This window comes from Electrona antarctica, assembly GCF_951216825.1.
Source record: "Electrona antarctica genome assembly, chromosome: 3".
NCBI classification, from domain to species: domain Eukaryota; kingdom Metazoa; phylum Chordata; class Actinopteri; order Myctophiformes; family Myctophidae; genus Electrona; species Electrona antarctica.
In genome coordinates, this window is record NC_136808.1 from 5,514,838 (window position 1) to 5,533,236 (window position 18,399).

Below are 18,399 nucleotides of genomic sequence, written 5' to 3' on the forward strand. Positions count from 1 at the left end.
GTTTTGGAGACGCCGCCCCGGTGGCTGGCCTGGTAGAGTGCATATACCCAGAGATTAAAATAGGGTGCATTTTGCATCCCAAAACGCAGTTTATAGTTAAGGGACGCAATAAAACGACGACCTCTGCATCCACGGGATGCACTACTGTACTGTTTTTTATTCTAGTTTATTTTGCTAGCTTTTAGTTATAATAATCATTTCTTCTTCTGTTTTCTACATGAATATAACCACATTATAACCATACAAAATTAAATGGGAGTTAAATGCTGCAATTTGTAAAAATGGCAAAATATGACTCCTAACGTCGTTGAAGTGGGACTCATAAAATGTCCCTGGGACTCATCTAAAAGACCATCCCTGCATCCCGGGACTCATTTAATTGAAAACCTATTTGCATCACTGTATACCGTACCATCGGTGGTTCCCAAAACGTTTCAGGTCGAGGTTGGGCTCCGGGCCTTAAAACCCATTTAGACCTGAGTTAAAAAACATTCACTTTGAAAGAATATATATTCAAAGATTTGCGCCACATTTTTACGATTTTTCAAAAAATAGCAGACCTACAAGCTCGTAGCGCGCCACTCGGTGGCGCGCTATGAGCTTGTAGATCTGCTATTTTTCAATAGCTAAATTATAACATAATGTTTAAAACACCAAAAAGGGTTCCCGCCCAAAATGGGTTAATTTCCGGGCCTGTTAAGAACTCTAGTTTTAGATATGTCAGAACAGGTTCCGACATATATCCATATATATGGAGATCTAAGGGTTTGAGGTCAGATGTAGAGTTGCTGGCCAATATTGAGGGATCTCCATATATGGGCTTAACTGCGACAGCAGGTCGCATTTAGGGTCTCCACAATATCTCCATCCCTGATGATGTCACGTGATGTCACGAGACAGTGGGCACCATATATGGTGCCCGACCAACACACTGATGGTGCCCGACACACTGACGATTCCATAGTTAACTGTGACCTTCGAGTCGCAATAACTACTTTGAAAAGATTGAAAAAAAAGGTTAAGGAACATTTTTGATTGATTGTTTATTTATTTCCGTGTCCTGCACACAATGGGCCCAACCCTCATGGGTTAATAAGACACCATTTCACAATTGCATTTACAGCATGTTTACATTTCATAATTCACGCATTTACAACTGATTTTACTGGTCTGCACCATAGACATATAAAGGTAGACAGACGCCCCTTTCAGGCTGTGGAGCGTATAGAAGAAGGAGGAGGGCAAAGAATTCCCGAGTTTCCTTGCGAAGCATGAGTGTGTCTCACAGAGCTCATAGCGCGCCGCGCTATGATCTTATAGATCTGCTATTTTTCAAAAATCGTAAAAATGCGGCACAAATCTTTGAATATATATTCTTTCAGAGCAAACTTTTTTTTTATTTCGACGTCAGGCCTGAATGGGTTAATATCTATGGTCTGCACCATGTGTATTGTGTAGGCTATTCCTAGGCCAACCATATGCAAATCAACAAGGGAGCAAAGCGGACTAACTCGCTGTCCGAGCTATAGCAAGCCGTGATGGTACATTTGAGAAACGGGTGTGACTTATTCTGTCATAAGTCACACCCGTTTCCCAAATGTTGTTAGAGTGGCTGCTAGATGGATGATTGCTATACATATCGTAAACAGACTTGTCTTGCAAGTGGCCACGCAATCACTTCCACCCAAAGATTTGCATGTGGTTTGCTTTGTAAAAAAGCATACATGCCGTCACACCGGTTCTGACTCCACACTAGGCCACATGAGTGTCATTACATCTATTGTAGGATAGTTTATCTTGATGTTCTATAGAGCGTCGCAGTCCCGCCCCCTTTCATGACGACGCCAGGCCCAGGAAATGAATCCCAATGCATTTTTCCCCCATAGACATTTCAAAAAGTATTTATTTAAAGACCTTTTTAAGCGTCGTACGAAGCCAACTCGAGTCGTGAAAAATCATGACAACAAACACAATATTTTGGACCAAACAAATAATTACAAAGAAGAAAAACAACAAAAAAAGTGTTGTAACCTGCTGTTTTTTTTTCTACTTTCTAATTCTTTGTTTGGCCCAAAACATTGTGTTTATTGTCATGATTTGTCACGACAAGAGTTGGCTTTGTCCGCGGCGTAAACGTCTTTAAATAAATACTTTCTGAAATGTCTATGAGGAAAATGAACGGAGAATCATTTCCTGGGCCCTGGTAGGGGGCGGGACTGCGACGCTCTATTGAGAAAATGAAGCTGCTGCAAACCTCCTTCCAACGAGGCTCCGATGAACCAGGTTCTGCTGTACTTTACACTATGTGTGAGCATCAGTGGTGGAAAAAAAATACTCAATTGTTTTACTTAAGTAAAAGTACCAATACTGCAATTTAGAACTACTTCGTTACAAGTAAATGTACGGAATTAAAAATGTACTTGAGTAAAAGTACAAAAGTATCAGCATCAAAATGTACTTAAAGAACTAAAAGTAAAGGTACTCATTGTGCAGAATGTCCCATTTCACAAGTTCAAACTGTACAAAATCTTTTGAAAATAGCCAATCTACAAGCTCACAATGCGTCGCGTTGCTTGTAGATTGGCTATTTTCAAATGGCGGCAGCTAGAGGCGGGATCAATGCACCACTGTGAATGCCTTGATCCCGCCTCTAGCTGCTCCTGATTGGCCAGGCCGTTCTGTGGCCGGAGCATCAAGTCCATAGACATATATACATAGACGCCTCATTTGCCGCTGCAGTTCATTGGCGCGACGTGTATCCCAATGAAGGCGGAAGTGCAGTGCTGAAGGCTTTTTTTTTTTTTTTAACAAATCTTTATAACAGTCATGACAATATACATTACAAAACAAGACAAACAAACAAACACAAACAACAAAGTTATTAACAATACAACATCAGAGCCAGGGGGGATTAGATTACTAACAGAAAACATTAAAGAGTGAACACAAAGCAACAGTTCTCCGCAGCTTTCTTATTTAGAAGTGCTGAAGGCATTTGCTGAAGGCGACTGCGTCGCTTCCCAAGTGACGTAACTCATTTGACTCCTCCATGTCTCTCGCTGTCACTCAAGTGACTACTGGCCAATCACAGCGCGTCTTTTCCGGGACTTATGTTACGCACGCGGAAGCTTGACAAGCTTCCGCTTTGCTTCCGCTATTCTTCGCAAGGAATGTCGGGAAAATAGTGCCTTCAATTTTGACACACGCCTCAGAGCCGGAAGGGGCGTCTATGTATATATGTCTATGATCAAGTCTGCCTGAGAGTTCCCAGATGGGAGCAGGAGGGGGGAACCCAGTGTACTCTCTGCTGCCCCATCTGGCGGAGTCAGGTTAACTCTGCTACACATGCATGCATAAAACAAACGCACGCACACAAAAAAAGGTGCTTAAACGGCTTTTCTCTGGACTCTCACCCCCTCCTTTTAGGTGGCCTCAGTGTATGGGCCATCAAGCCGGAGGAGAGAAGCAATCATGATCAGAAGTTTGACACCCTCTCCCCAACCATGGGATACGTCTCAGGTACAGTAATATACAGTTTGACACCCTCTCCCCAACCATGGGATACGTCTCAGGTACAGTAATATACAGTTTGACACCCTCTCCCCAACCATGGGATACGTCTCAGGTACAGTAATATACAGTTTGACACCCTCTCCCCAACCATGGGATACGTCTCAGGTACAGTAATATACAGTTTGACACCCTCTCCCCAACCATGGGATACGTCTCAGGTACAGTAATATACAGTTTGACACCCTCTCCCCAACCATGGGATACGTCTCAGGTACAGTAATACACAGTTTGACACCCTCTCCCCAACCATGGGATACGTCTCAGGTACAGTAATATACAGTTTGACACCCTCTCCCCAACCATGGGATACGTCTCAGGTACAGTAATATACAGTTTGACACCCTCTCCCCAACCATGGGATACGTCTCAGGTACAGTAATATACAGTTTGACACCCTCTCCCCAACCATGGGATACGTCTCAGGTACAGTAATATACAGTATACACAGTTTGACACCCTCTCCCCAACCATGGGATGGCGTCTCAGTTTACAGTATACACATGCAGAAGCACACTGTAGTTGTTCAACCTCAGTCAGGTCAGTCGAATCTGTATTCAAAAGGAAAAAATGCATGTGAACATAAACATTTTAGTCACCTGGAATGTTTTAGTGTTGGTCTAGTTTTAGTCGACTAAATCTACAGTTGATTTAGTCGAACAAAATGCGTTTAGGCGGGCCTCGATGCCGTCGTAATGGCTGTTTTTTTTTCACTGAAAATAGCAGGCTATTTTCAGCAGGCTATTTTCAGCATGCAACCAAGTGTAAAATGACTCATACTGGATCTCTTGTCCACTAGTCCCTTCCTAACATTGTAGTCTAGTTTTTATTTGTTGACGAAATTGTCAGTGGAAAAAGGTAGACGACGAACATTTTTCGTCATAAGTATTAGTCGACGAAAACAACACTGGAGAAATCGTCTCCAGGCTAATATAGCACTCAACACAGAGTGCTTGAGATCCACTTGGATCTCAAGTTGATCTGAGGCACACATTTTGTGAAGAGAGAATAAAAGAAGAGTGACTAAAATAAAAGTTGCCACACGTTTCAGTTGAGTGGTCTTCGTCAGAGTGTTAGCCCTGCCAGGTGTGCTGTCAAGTTATAACCCATTTAGGCCTGACGTCGAAATTAAAAAAATGTCTTCAAAATCCTGACGGTTTTCTGAAAAACCTTATGGTTCTTCTATCAGTGGTGCTCAATATTTCATGTCAAGGACCCCCAAAAATGATATGTAATATGCCTCCGCCCCCCCCCCCCCCCCCCCCCCCCCCATCTGAAAATATGTTCCAGCCTCCAGGGACCTCCCCAGAAGCAAAGATTTGAGTTAAAATGTTCACTGTAATAATATATATTCAAAGATTTGAGGCACATTTTCACGATTTTTAAAAAATAGCAGACCTACAAGTTCATATCGCAGCACTCGGTGCCGCGCTATGAGCTTGTAGATCTGCTATTTTTCAATAGCTAAAGTATAACATCATGCTTTAAAACACCAAAAGGAGTTCCCGCCCAAAATGAGATAAATAAGGGTAGGTACTTCCGATAAGAAAGAAATAAAGTGTCCTCCATCCGACAAGGGTCGTAATTATTCAAAATATTGTTGCAAGCTGGTCCAGCCGACTCTTACTGCCTTATTCACTCTGATGCATACCGTTGAATTTCCAGCTCCAGTTTGACTCCCAGTGTGTCTATAGTGCATATTATGGTGAAGAACGTCTCTCCTCCTTTTACATAGCCTTGGTTTTACACCGTGCAATTATCACAAGTTGGCATTTCCTGGTTTCACACACACACACAAGATGCCAGTCGAATAATGCCTGTGTGTCCTACAAAAAGTTTATTTTGCAGAGTCCTAAGGCCAGGGGTTCTCAACGTTTTAGGCTGGGGACCCCCGGAAATACTCGCGTCTCATGTTTTTATTTTTTTAAATCTTTTTATTGGCCTAAAATATTGTATATATAGAGCGTCGCAGTCCCGCCTCCTACCCTGGACCAGGAAATGAAACCCAATGCATTTTTCCCATAGACATTTCTTAAAGTATTTATTTAAAGACGGTTACGCCGCGGACAAAGCCAACTCGAGTCGTGACAACTCATGACAACACAAACAATATTTTGGACCAAACAAATAATTACCGGTCAGCAAGAATCTACTTGCTGACCGGCTGTCGGTGTATTAGGCAATTTTATTTATAGGTGTTTCTTGTGACCCTACCGTTAACATCCTATGGCAGGCCAAAATGTCAAACTTTCCTTTTGCTTTAGGTAGGATGTAACATGTCAAACTTGGGGGTTTTCATGATTCTGAATCCATTCCAAGCATTAGTTTTGCACAAAATACACTCCTTGGGCTAAAAACAGCCATAGCCACACATGCTGACCTCATCACATTTGTGCTGACCTCATCACATTTTGTCATGCCATCTACGGCTGTTTTTAGCCCAAAACGAATGCTTGGAATGGATTCAGAATCATGAAAACCCCCTAGTTTGACATGCCACATGCTACTTAAAGGAAAAGGAAAAACAAATTGCCCAATACTAACAGCCGGTCAGCAAGTGGATTCATGAATGTAATGTATAGATATATAGACAATATTTTAGGCCAAAAAAAAAAGACTATATACCAAATTTCCCACTTTAAACAAAAGAAGCCTGTCGGCTGCCGGACTGTTACTTATTATTCCTTATTTAAAATGGCCTAGTCGGTGGAATTCAATTTACAATTTTGGCATTTAGCAGAAATTCAGCAGAAAATCCAGAGTGATTTGCAGTAAGCAAGAACAACACATGGTAATACATTGATTAACCCATTTAGGCCTGACCTCAAAAATCTTCTAAATCCTCCAGTTTTCTGAAATAAATAATTTTTTTCGGCCCCAAAAATTGTGTTTGTTGTCATGATTTGTCACGACTCGAGTTGGCTTTGTCCGCGGCGTAAACGTCTTTAAATAAATACTTTCTGAAATGTCTATGAGGAAAATGAACGGAGAATCATTTCCTGGTCCAGGGTAGGGGGCGGGACTGCGACGCTCTATAGAGCGCATGCGATTCGTGTGCCGAGAGATACGATCACTCACCGCCACGAGTTACATGGCACGGCCTGGACTGAACATCACTTCTGCAGCAGCAATGGCAAAAGAAATTGCGCTTACTCACTTGAATTACTCAACGTGGACTTCTCTATACGTACTCCCTCAGTCTCAATTCATTCTCTCTTTTTTTACTCATTTGTTGTAGGGGAACAAGCCAAGAAATTCTTCTTGCAATCGGGGATCCCCGGGGTAATATTGGCTGAGATATGGTGAGACCCCCCCCCCACACACACACACACTCTGCCTCCATCTCTCTCTGTCTCTTTCTCCCTCCAACCCACCACACACACACACACACACACACTTTGGTTGAGATACGATGAGCCCCTGACACCCCCCCCCCCCCCCCCCTTTCTCTCTCAGGGCTTTAGCTGATATTAGCAAAGATGGAAAGATGGACAGATTGGAGTTTTCCATCGCCATGAAGCTGATAAAGCTGAAACTGCAAGGCACTCCACTTCCCCCAGCTCTGCCAATCATAATGAAGCAGCCTCCAGTCCCCGCCCCCAACCTCCACCCCAACATGGCGTCCATGAGCAACTCGCGCTACGGTAAGTACACACACGCAACCCATGAAGACACATGAACTTTACAAAGACAGAGGTACAGTACGGTATGACCTGATCATTAGATACCAGACAAGGCTAAATATATAGACATGAGTCTTGACTAAGAAAACATGTATACTGGGCCGCCCGCTGGCCTAGCGGTCCAGGCGCATCATGCCACATATTGTAGGCTCTGGACTGACAGCGTGTCGCGAGTTCGAGTCCCGTTCATGACGACCTTTGCTGCGTCTCTCTCCCCTTCTCTCTCTCTCTCCCTCTCTCTCCTGTCAGTCTTCACTTGTATCTATCAATAAAGGCAGAAAAGCCAAAAACAAATCTTAAAACAAGAATTTATTAAATCAATTATTTTATTACCAGCTGCATTATTATCTGCGGAGGTCCGCTATAACTATTTACGGTGCGCACATACGTCAGCCAATGAGAAATTCAATTCATTGAGGGCTTATGGTATGGGAAATGGCCAATAATGCACTTTTGCTGGACCTCTCAACTACAAATGAAGGTAAGAAAGCCTCTGAAATTCGCCTTTAACACAATCAGTGCCGGAAGTCCTTCAAAATAGGAGCTCTGGGGTGCCGGAAAGACGCTTTTACTCTGAAACCCACGACCCGGAAACAATCCGCTCAAAAAAGTTCTCTTTACATTGCTAGCTTACATTGCTATCGTTTTAATTTATACGATATATGATCCAAAAAGCGTTCATATTTTGCGGGAGAGACGGATGAGGAGCAGAAATTAAGTAGTAGTATATCGATCCGTTCAAAACCACGGAGAGCGCCCTGGATTAGGAGAGACGAGTCATTCTTTCTGCCGCACTAACGGCTAAGTCAACGGTAAGCTAACAAGAGTCTAGAGTGTAGCATACGGTAGACGAAAGGCGAACTGACAAATAAAAAAAGGGAAAAAAATCTGAATATTCCTCTATCATTGAGGATGCGCTAGGACGTCATATGTACCCCTCGGTTCGAGTCCCTATGACGTTTCCAGACATCTTACGTACGGATGGAATGTGTTAATGTGTCTGCGTATGTCTGCGTGCGTGTTGTTTTCCAGCAGGCTTGGGTTCTTTGCCGAACTTGTCCATGATGCCGGCAACAAATTACGCCATGTTGACCCCAATGTCCATGGCATCTCCCTTCCTCTCGCCTTTGACACCACTCGGCACTCTGGGACCCGCGGCAGCAGGCCTGAGCCCTTTGATGGGCTCCACACCCACAAGGCCCCTGATGCACACCATGGGGACCCCCACACTACCCAACGGCACCATGGGGTTTCTGCAACCAATCCCTGCTGGCGCAACTGGTAACGTACTTCTCTTCTCTTTTCTTTGGTCCACAGTTCTTAGGTATTTAACCCATTCTGGGCGGGAACCCCTCTCGGTGTTTCAAGCATTATGTTATATACTTTAGCTATTGAAAAATAGCAAGATCTACAAGCTCTTGAACTTGTTTGTCTGCTATTTTTTGAAAAAGCGTGAAAATGTGGCGCAAATCTTTGAATATATATTATTTTGAGAGCGAACGTTTTTAACTCAAATCTTTGCTTCTGGGGGGTGGTCCCTGGAACAACATATTTTCAGATGGGGGGGGGTCGGCGGCAAAATACAGATAATTCTGGGGCTCCTTGACATGAAAATGTTTGAGAACCACTGACATAGAAACACGGGGTTTTTCAGAAAACTGTCACGATTCAGAAGACATTTTGTAGAATCGTGCTCAGGTCTAAATGGTTAAGGACTAATAGTCCTGTATAAAAATGTGTGTTGCTTTGTCTGAACATTTGCGTGTTTGCGTAATTGTCTGTAGGCCTCTCGATGTCTGCCTCCTTCTCTTCCCCTGGATTCTCCTCTTCTCCTGCTGCTGGCATCAATAAAGCCTCTTCATTGCTCGACCTGGGCTCCTGCAGGTAACACACACACACACACACACACACACACACACACACACACACACAGAACGTGACAGACAGCTATTCCATAATATACACATACAGTATCGTTGCTGTATGTGTATCGTTTTGTTGTTTTTAAACTGGAAGTCTTTCTGTGGCATTTATAAATATTGAATCAATGAAAAGTATTGACGAGTCGAGCTTTGGACGTACAACAAAGGTATGTTACTCCGAACTAACAGCCTTAACGTTGATCTATTTTATGTGTTAATTAATTTAACAACAATCTGCTCTTCACGACAACATGCTCACTTCATACAGTGCATTGTTGTTTTTGGCAGCAAATTTTGATTTTAGTTTAGTCATAGTCTTTGGACTGAAACTTCATTTAGTTTTAGTCACCTGGAATGTCTTAGTGTTTTAGTCTAGTTTTAGTCGACTAAATGTCATAAGATTTTAGTCGACTAAATCTACAGTTGATTTAGTCGACTAAAATGTGTTTTGGCGGGCCTTGATGCCATCGTAATGAGTGTTATTACACTTGCTGAAAATACAAGCACTTGCTGAAAATACAAGCTCACAACGCGTCGCGTTGCGACACGTTGTGAGCTTGTAGATCGGCTATTTTCAGCATGCAAGTGTAAAATGACTTGTACTGGATCCCTTGTCCACTAGTCCCTTCCTAACATTTTAGTCTAGTTTTTATTTGTCGATGAAATTGCCAGTATATTTAGTCTTAGTTTTAGTCATCATAGCTTAGTTTCCTTTTAGTTTCCATTCGTTTTTGTCGGTGAAAAAAGGTAGTCGACGGACATTTTTCGTCTTAGTTTTAGTCGACGAAAACAACACTGATACAGTGAGCATGTTGGGGGAAATGAACGTTTTCATTGTTGTGTGTTTTAGTCTTATATATTCTCTGCTTGTCCTTCCAGCTCCACCTCCAACTCTTTGTCTCCCGGCATGCTGATGTCCTCCATGCCGCCCGGTCCCAGCGACTGGGCCGTCCCCCACGCAGCTCGACTCAAATACAGACAGCAGTTCAACAGTCTGGACAAACAGATGACTGGATACCTTACTGGTATGATGATGACACTGTTTATTAACCCATTTTGACCTGAGATCAGACAGTTTTCTGAAAAACCCATGTTTCTATGTCAGTTGTGCTCAACCTTTTTCAAGGACCCCCAGAATTATCTCTATTGGACCACGGACCCCCATCTGAAAATATGTTGTTCCAGGGACCCCCCCAGAAGCCAATATTTTAGTTAAGAATGTTCGCTCTGATATATATATTCAAAGATTTGCGCCACATTTTCACAACTTTTCAAAAATAGCAGACCTACAAGCTCGTAGCGCGCCACTCGGTGGCGCGCTATGAGCTTGTAGATCGGCTATTTTTCAATAGCTAAAGCATAACATAATGCTAACACCAAAAGGGGTTTTTGACCAAAATGGTTTAATATTGCTTCATTCACAGCTTTATTATTTTAGGGTTCCAACTTCCAACCAAGCTACTGTTTGAACCCTGTTGTGTGTGTACTGTAAAAGACTATCCAAAGTCCTAAATCCTTCAAAGTCTCGGGCCGGCCACCGCCACACTCCGGTTTCACCATTCACAATCGATTGTGAATTAGCACTCAGTTAGCACTCAGTTAGCTGCGATTAGTTTTGATAAGTTGATTCGCACGAGATACTCTATGCATATCATGGGATTTATCGTCTTAACCCATATATGTCAAACTCAAGGCCCGGGGGCCAAATCAGGCCCGTGGATGAATTATCTTTGGCCCGCGGGATGATATTTAATTAGTATTAGAACTGGCCCTCTGGTATATTGCACAGACCACCATAATACTACAAGTCCGACAATTCACTGCGAGTGCATTGGCACATATCACATACTATGACATCAGTGCTTGGTGAGGATCATAGAACAGGAAACTGAGCTTAATAATAATGCATTTTCAGTTTTAAATGCATTTACTTTTTTGCCGTTTGCCTGGGACGTCCTCATGACCGTGGTGCCCGTGTGTTGAAACACAGTCCGGCCCTCGACCTCGACCGATTTCTTTATTTTGGCCCACTGTGTATTTGAGTTTGACATCCCTGTAACCCATTTAGGCCTGACGTCGAAATTAAAACAAATGTCTTTTTAAAATGCCTTTTTTCTGGAAAAACCTCATGTTTCTATATCAGTGGTTCTCAATATTTCATGTCAAGGACACCAAAAATTATATGTAATATGCCTCCGCCCCCCATCTGAAAATATGTTGTTCCATGGACCTCCCCAGAAGCAAAGATTTGAGTTCAAATGTTCACTCTGTCATAATATATATTCAAAGATTTGAGGCACATTTTCACAATTTTTCAAAAACTACAAGAGCTTGTAGATCTGCTATTTTTCAATAGCTAAAGTATAACACAATGCTTTAAAACACCAAAAGGGCTTCCCGCTCAAAAATAAATACGATTAAACTCAAATGGCTGTTAAAACTATTTTTGTAAAGAGGAGACAAGAATTGACCAATGTGTCATGCCTGCTGTGTGTGTGTCTGCGGCGCCTTACAGTATGTTTGTGTACAGTAGTATGCGGGGAATGCAGGCGTGGACCATATGGGCTTTTAACCTTTGTCCATGCAAGCTCCGTATATCTTTTGAGGAACTGGTCGACCTGCCTGCACTGGCTGTGGCTGTTTAAAGACAACAGCAATTTCACAACACACACACAGTCTAGTTAGATGCAGAGCCTGTTCACCTTCTCATGTCTTGCTGTACCTGTTCTTGTAAATTAGCCATAAAAGCCAGCAGGCCGATAAACATCACACAGTAAATACACGAATAATCATTTTCTTTGTAGTCATGTTTTACTTCTGTAAATCGAAATTAGTTGTATGCATAATTATATAGGCTTGAATCAACCAAATCCAACCAGTAATATCATGACTTTTCACAATTCAACCAATCTTCAGTTTTACTTAATTCTGCATGTTTGTTGTGTGACAATTCCGACGTTATGTCGCGCTGGCCTATTCCGTTTCACTCCGAAATACTTTGCGATGAAATGACAAAATTACATACTTTAAATTATGGTTTCATCTGGACCGTAAATGTTTTTCAATTATCGTCAACGCTGCCCGCCATCTTCACCTGGCTTGCTCCACCGCAGCAGTTTATTTTGACACTGCTACAGTTTAATATCGTGTAATAACGTGTTTCTACAAAATGCTCCCGTTTGGCTGCTACGGTGGCTGATCGGTCAACGTGCTAGTTGTGACGATGGCAATTCTGTGCTCTCTACCTATAGGCTACTGTATAGTACAATGTTGTGTTGTGTCTTACTCTTAGCCCATTTTGACCAGATTCTAAAAATGTCTTCTACATCCTGACAGTTTTCTGAAAAAGCTATGTTTCTATGTCAGTCGTTCATCGATTTTTCAAAAATAGCAGACCTACAAGCTTGTAGCTATGAGCTTGTAGATCTTGTATGAGCTTGTAGATCTGCTATTTTTCAAGAGCTAAAGCATAACATAATGCTAACACCAAAAGGGGTTCCCGCCCAAAATGGGTTAAATGGCTAAACTGGTAAATGTGACATTCCCATGGTTTTCATTACATTCACATTATCATTGTTGTTGTCGCCAGGCCAACAGGTGAGGAGCATTATGGCAGCCACCATGCTGAATCAGACACAGTTGGCGTCCATCTGGTGAGAACATCTACATCTGGGTCTGTGTGTGTGTGTGTGTGGTGGTGGGATGTGCATGTGTGTGTCTGGCTCTGTGTGTGTGTGTGTGTGTGCACGTGTGTGTTAAGGTTGAGGTCTATTCATACTCCTGTATTAGGTGACTAGACCGGTGCCCGTCGGCCTTACCAGCCTATTTGGGAACAATGCAAGTTGGGAACCTAGTATGCAATACCCGTTGTCATAACACCCAACCGTCTTGTCTTTGTCCTTTTTGTGCCCATACACCGTATATAATGGAGATCTCTGTATCTGTCTGTCTAGTCTGCCTGTGTCTGAAGAGTGCAAACTGAAAAAGTGGACTGGTTAAGTAATCAAATGGCAGGTGTGGGGTAGGGTTGGGATTCGTTAGGATTTTAACGGTTCCGGATCCTTACCGGATCCCTCTTAACGGTTCCTAATATTATTTTTTCCCCTTTTTTTTCAAGTACATAATGAACACAAATTCAATTATTGTAATTACACTTTACAATTATGAGGTAGCACTATTATTTAAACTTCACCACCACCACCAGCTAGTCACAACAATATAATTGTTGCAATTTGTACTGTATATTGCAATTTGTACTGTATATTAAATATACAGTACACATTGCAATAATTATATTGTTGTGGTGACAAATGTTGTGTCTTTAATGTTCAGATTAATTTAATATGAAGGACCCTAATGGAAACAAGCCATAGTGCTTTCTTGGGTTATAAAATCCTCTTAGCAGACCTTGTATTGAGCTGTATAGGCTACGTTCCTGTGCTTTTTTCTGCAAACTGTTTATAAAGTAATCAATCTATGGAGGTATATATGCACCTAAAGGCTGGGCTCTCAACAGTCTCGCGATTAATTTAGAGCCAAATCAAAAGCAGTTGAGTTGCTTATAAGTTGTAAAAAATAAGTGCAGACAAACTGATTTCAAATAATTCATGGCTCTATAGTTAACGTGATTCAGACAGAAAGACGAGTCATTGGCGTTCTAAATTAACACCATTAACAACAGTTGTACAATACGCCTAATAAAAAGCTCTGTAGAAGTTAGTAGTTTTTATTTTTTAACGTTATTACTAGCCTGGGGAAAGTGAACCAGTCTTGCATCATCATCATCCCCCACCGGCTGTGGTGGAACTGTGGGGAGTGGGGGCACGGCTTGGACTCGTGTAGGCATATTGATTTTGAGATGTTTCCTCAATGTGGACGTGCAACTGGTGCAAGTTGCGACAACCTTTGCAGGGAACTCATCAGTCATTTCACTCTCTGTTAACACATTGAGAGCCCACGCAAAACTGCCCAAAATCACTTTCACCTAGAAAATCCATTCACATTTTTTATAATTCAGCTGACTGTGGAGACACATGCTGGAACTTTTTACTTTGAAATGTTTTATAGTTTCTGAGTTATTTAATTTAAACGCCAAATGCATTCTCAATGGCGAAAACACAAAGTTTGGCACCACGTGTTAAAAAAAAAAGTGTTTTGATTTTTCTGATTTTTTTTTTAATAAAAAGAAAATATATATATATGTATTTTTTTTTTCCAAAGACGTCCACAGACGTCTTGGGCTATGCACGTGCGGTAATACCCAGGACGTCCACAGACGTTTTGGGCACAAAATGTGTTAACCACGCTCGCTCCGCGGCGGTGACCGGTCGCTGAATGCACAGAACAGTGTGCGTATCCCCCCGACTCACTCATGTAGGTGGGGTGACGTCACCCCAGTAACTTGGCTCTGCTTGCATGCATGCACAGACACAGCGGAGCTAAATGACGACTGATGAGATCCGCTTGGGGAACCGTTAATAAAAAAACGATGGAACCGGCTCTGGATCCGCAATGTCGGAACCGAGTCTGAAACGGACCCGGTTCCGAATCCCAACCCTAGTGTGGAGTTGCCATGGCAATCAATTGGCTGAGGCAGAGGCTGGGAATTCTACAGGTGAGGCACTTAGGCTCATTAGGTCCACTGGCAGAGCCTGAGCAGAGCCTTTTCTGGTGGTTCTGGACCACCGTGGGTCCGACAGACTCGACACCGGGCACTGCACTCCCTGTGGGGGTGTGGAACGTGTATGTTTTTTATAATCTTTTTATTCAGAGTGCCATGAAATCATGAAAAACATGCTATACATTTCAATTTACAATGCACCTGTTTTTTCCCCCTTTTTTGCTGCCAAACAGACCTACAGTAGTGTTTAAACAGTGATATGAGATTATTAAAAAAAAATCACACCTGTGTGAACTGAGTGGTGCAAGGTCTTATATAGCCTGATCAGCTGTGGTCTGACGTAATGTCAGTGACCATGGTAACCATGCTCACCTGTGCACGGACACGTACACAGGTACACAAACATAGATACAGACAAAGCTGGTTGTTGGAGTGGTTTGCACCACTCAAAAAAGAATAACGTACAAAATAATCAAACAATATAGAATCTATAACTGATATAGATGAAAAATAAACAAAGGATTAATTATAATAATAATAAGTAATTATACATCAGAAAGGAAGGGAAAAAAAGAGACGAGAGAGAAAGGAGGGGGGAGAGGAAGAGGGAAAGGACTCAACACATCACAGTTCACCTACCGGTTCAGATTTGCTACCAAAACTACACCGGTATAGTTGCAAAGTAATCCATGTGGGGCTGCCAAACATTCCAAAAGTTGCCTATTCTTAATATTATAATGAATTTTGTCTAGGGGTGTAACTGGATAGTTCATTTGTGATATGAAACTGTAGAAGGGGTGGAGGACTTCCAATGTAAGGTAATACATTTCTTTGCTGCTAGAAAAGCTAGGTCAATGTATTTATTTTGGTGTCTGTCCCAACCGTCCTCCTCGCCAGTGCCAAAAAGGCATACTGTAGGCATCATTGTGATGTCAGAACAGAGAGATGTGTTTGGGTGAGCAGTGAGTCTCTTACCACCATGTCATGTTGTAGTTTTCGGTTATCACCTAAAAGTGTATATATCTGTATAGTTTTTACCTGGGTTTGCAAGATCTATTTCAGCGTAATGTTTAAGTGGTGCAACCACTTCATTAACTCATTCCAGGCTAACGACTTCTTTAACGCCTTTTTAATGAAATCCCGAGCCGCCAACAACGCCATGAATGTGTGTTTTTTCTAGCGCTTTATTTAATTATAAACCTATAAAGTTGGCTTGCCGCATATCCAAGCTCTCGTCGATCGGCAGCTCCATGTTCGGTTGCTTTCCCTTCAGCCTCAATGCATTGAAAAAAGAGCAAGGTGGTGGATGAGGCCTTTTCTAGTCCTTTTTTAAGAGTTTCCCATTTCAAATCGCGCTGGATAAATAAAGCGTTTAGTGGCTCAATAGCAACTCCCCGTAACCGCGCATTTAAAATATGAATGCTTATAAAGACTCTTAGCCAGTGATTAATACGATCAGCGCGACCACCTTCACCATTGCTGTTTTGGGGAGACGAGGAGGCCGTCTTCTTCTGCAGCCAAATAGAATGGTGGTGAGCGGTGGCGGTCGCTGAACTATCGCTAGCGCGATAGTTGCGAACGCAGTGAGCACTAACTATAGAAGCTGGCCTAAACTGTCTGTGTGTGTGTGTGTCACGCTGTAACACCACCGGCCCGCCACCAGAGGGTGCAGCTGTATCACACACAAAAACTTAACTTCAAAAAAACTTAAAGAAAAAAAAAAACATACACACACACACACACACACTAAAAAAATTAAAAATAAATAAGAACTTAAAAAAAAACCTTAAAGTATGTCATTTATTCTAATTGTTGTTATTGCAATTTACGAGCTGCGTTCGCTTCCCGCATTCGCGCATCTTACTTATATATATATGATGATTTCGGGTGTGACAGTACAGTACAGTAGAGGGACCCCCTGGAGACCCCCACACGGTAACTGTCATTTCTCGACCGTTTCGGACGCGGGGTGGCTCGCCGGAACCGGGCCGGCACCCTGGGCGCGTTCCTGTGGGTCTGGAAGTTCTGGGGACCCCCCCCCCCCCCGCCACACGGAGTTGCACCACTTACTTCACATGGGTGTGATTTAAAAAAAAAAAAAAAAAGCTGAAATAGGATTTCTTCCTATTCTCCTCTTCTCCCCCAGGACGTTAGCTGATGTTGATAAGGACGGGAAGCTGAAGGCCGAGGAGTTCATCCTGGCGATGCATCTGGTGGACGTGACTAAGGCTTTACCAATGACACATTCTTTACCAAAGACACTGCCAAATGAGCTGGTACCACCTTCATGCAGGTATGCACACACGCATGGGCACACACACACACACACACGCATGGCGCACACACATGCACACACACACACACGTGCGCATATACACATTACATTTAGACATTCTGTTGGCCTCTTAACCCATTTAGGCCTATGAGCTTGTAGATCTGCTATTTTCCAATAGCTAAATTATAACAATGTTTAAAACACCACAAGGGATTCCCGCCCAAAATGGGTTAATTAACTGGTTTTCGTGTAAAAGACAAGACTTTATCTATGCCTCTTGGTCATTTCAAATGTGTTGATAAGATATCAACATTTCCTAGGGGCTTCCCCGCAAGGGAAACTTTAATTAAAGCTTCAATCTGGATTGGATCTTATTTGAATGAATACAACTTTATTTATGTTTAACCAATCTGTATGGTAATATCTGCGGTTGTTGGAGGTAGTACTTTGTATGTCTGTGCATAATTATTTTTCTTTTAATTTTCTTTATGTGAAGCATATTGAGTTTACCTGTATGAATGGTCATTCACTCACTCACACATTCATACACATGGTCACTTACAGGTTTGTCTAAATGTGACCAAATTTGACTGAGGGACTGCCATTGGATTTTTTGGAATTTTCGTTTTTTTCATGTCATATGAAAGCAGGCAATCATAGCTTCAAATTCACATATTGGTTGTTCAGTTTGACCCACCAGTTTTGGAGATATTGCTTAGGGCCGATTCATGCTCCTATTTTACCGCTGTAGTGCCGAAATGATTTCGGCTCATCAGAAATTTTCAGTAGCACCGAAGAGCCGACTTTAGGACGGTACCCGCCCCCCGAACCTCAAATGACGGCACATTGTAGGCTCTACAGAGCCGAACCGACTTTTATTCGGCTCTAAAATAGGAGTATGAATCGAGCCTTAGAGTAATGTCTTGCAGAAGACAGCGAGTTGAGAAAACAGGCTTGAAAGGTTCACTTCTGTGGACTCTAACATTACACCTAGCTACATGTTTAAGCATTTATTCCATATTTAAATGTCCATTTCAGCTCTGACACTAATTTCAGACATGCTCTAGTATGTGAAGAGTCTTCCTGTACTATTAACTAATTTAAAAAAAATAAGTTTTTCTCTGGTGAAAAGCTGGAATTTGCGCGATGGCACGCTCTCAGTCAAATCTGGTCACAAATGTCTTTAATGTTGTGTCCAACAAACATTGTGTTTTTTGCAACTGAATGGCTGGAAAATGGAAATTAAGAGTTTACATAGTACACACAGTGCATGCATAAACTTTACTTAATGATTATATCTGGTTTCAGTATTTATTTATGATGTATGTT

At 42.2% G+C, this 18,399-nt stretch overlaps 1 protein-coding gene across 4 annotated transcripts in view; it reads left to right on the forward strand.

The window, feature by feature from the left end:
• The window catches only part of itsn2b (intersectin 2b), an 86,380-nt gene that overhangs the window by 7,324 nt on the left and 60,657 nt on the right, over positions 1–18,399 (forward strand). For 2 of the 4 annotated variants that reach the window (XR_013789713.1, XM_079497933.1), the window contains exons 3-10: positions 3,427–3,519; positions 6,809–6,872; positions 7,027–7,214; positions 8,286–8,534; positions 9,038–9,137; positions 10,055–10,200; positions 12,765–12,828; positions 16,942–17,088. Coding sequence is in view for 3 of the 4 variants with exons in the window: in XM_079497933.1 (XP_079354059.1) it covers positions 3,427–3,519; positions 6,809–6,872; positions 7,027–7,214; positions 8,286–8,534; positions 9,038–9,137; positions 10,055–10,200; positions 12,765–12,828; positions 16,942–17,088 (1,051 nt within the window). In the remaining variant the exon portion in view is untranslated. Of the gene's footprint in view, positions 1–3,426; positions 3,520–3,964; positions 3,997–6,808; positions 6,873–7,026; positions 7,215–8,285; positions 8,535–9,037; positions 9,138–10,054; positions 10,201–12,764; positions 12,829–16,941; positions 17,089–18,399 lie in introns of those variants that run through there. The other 2 variants (XM_079497934.1, XM_079497935.1) reach the window with 2 other exon arrangements.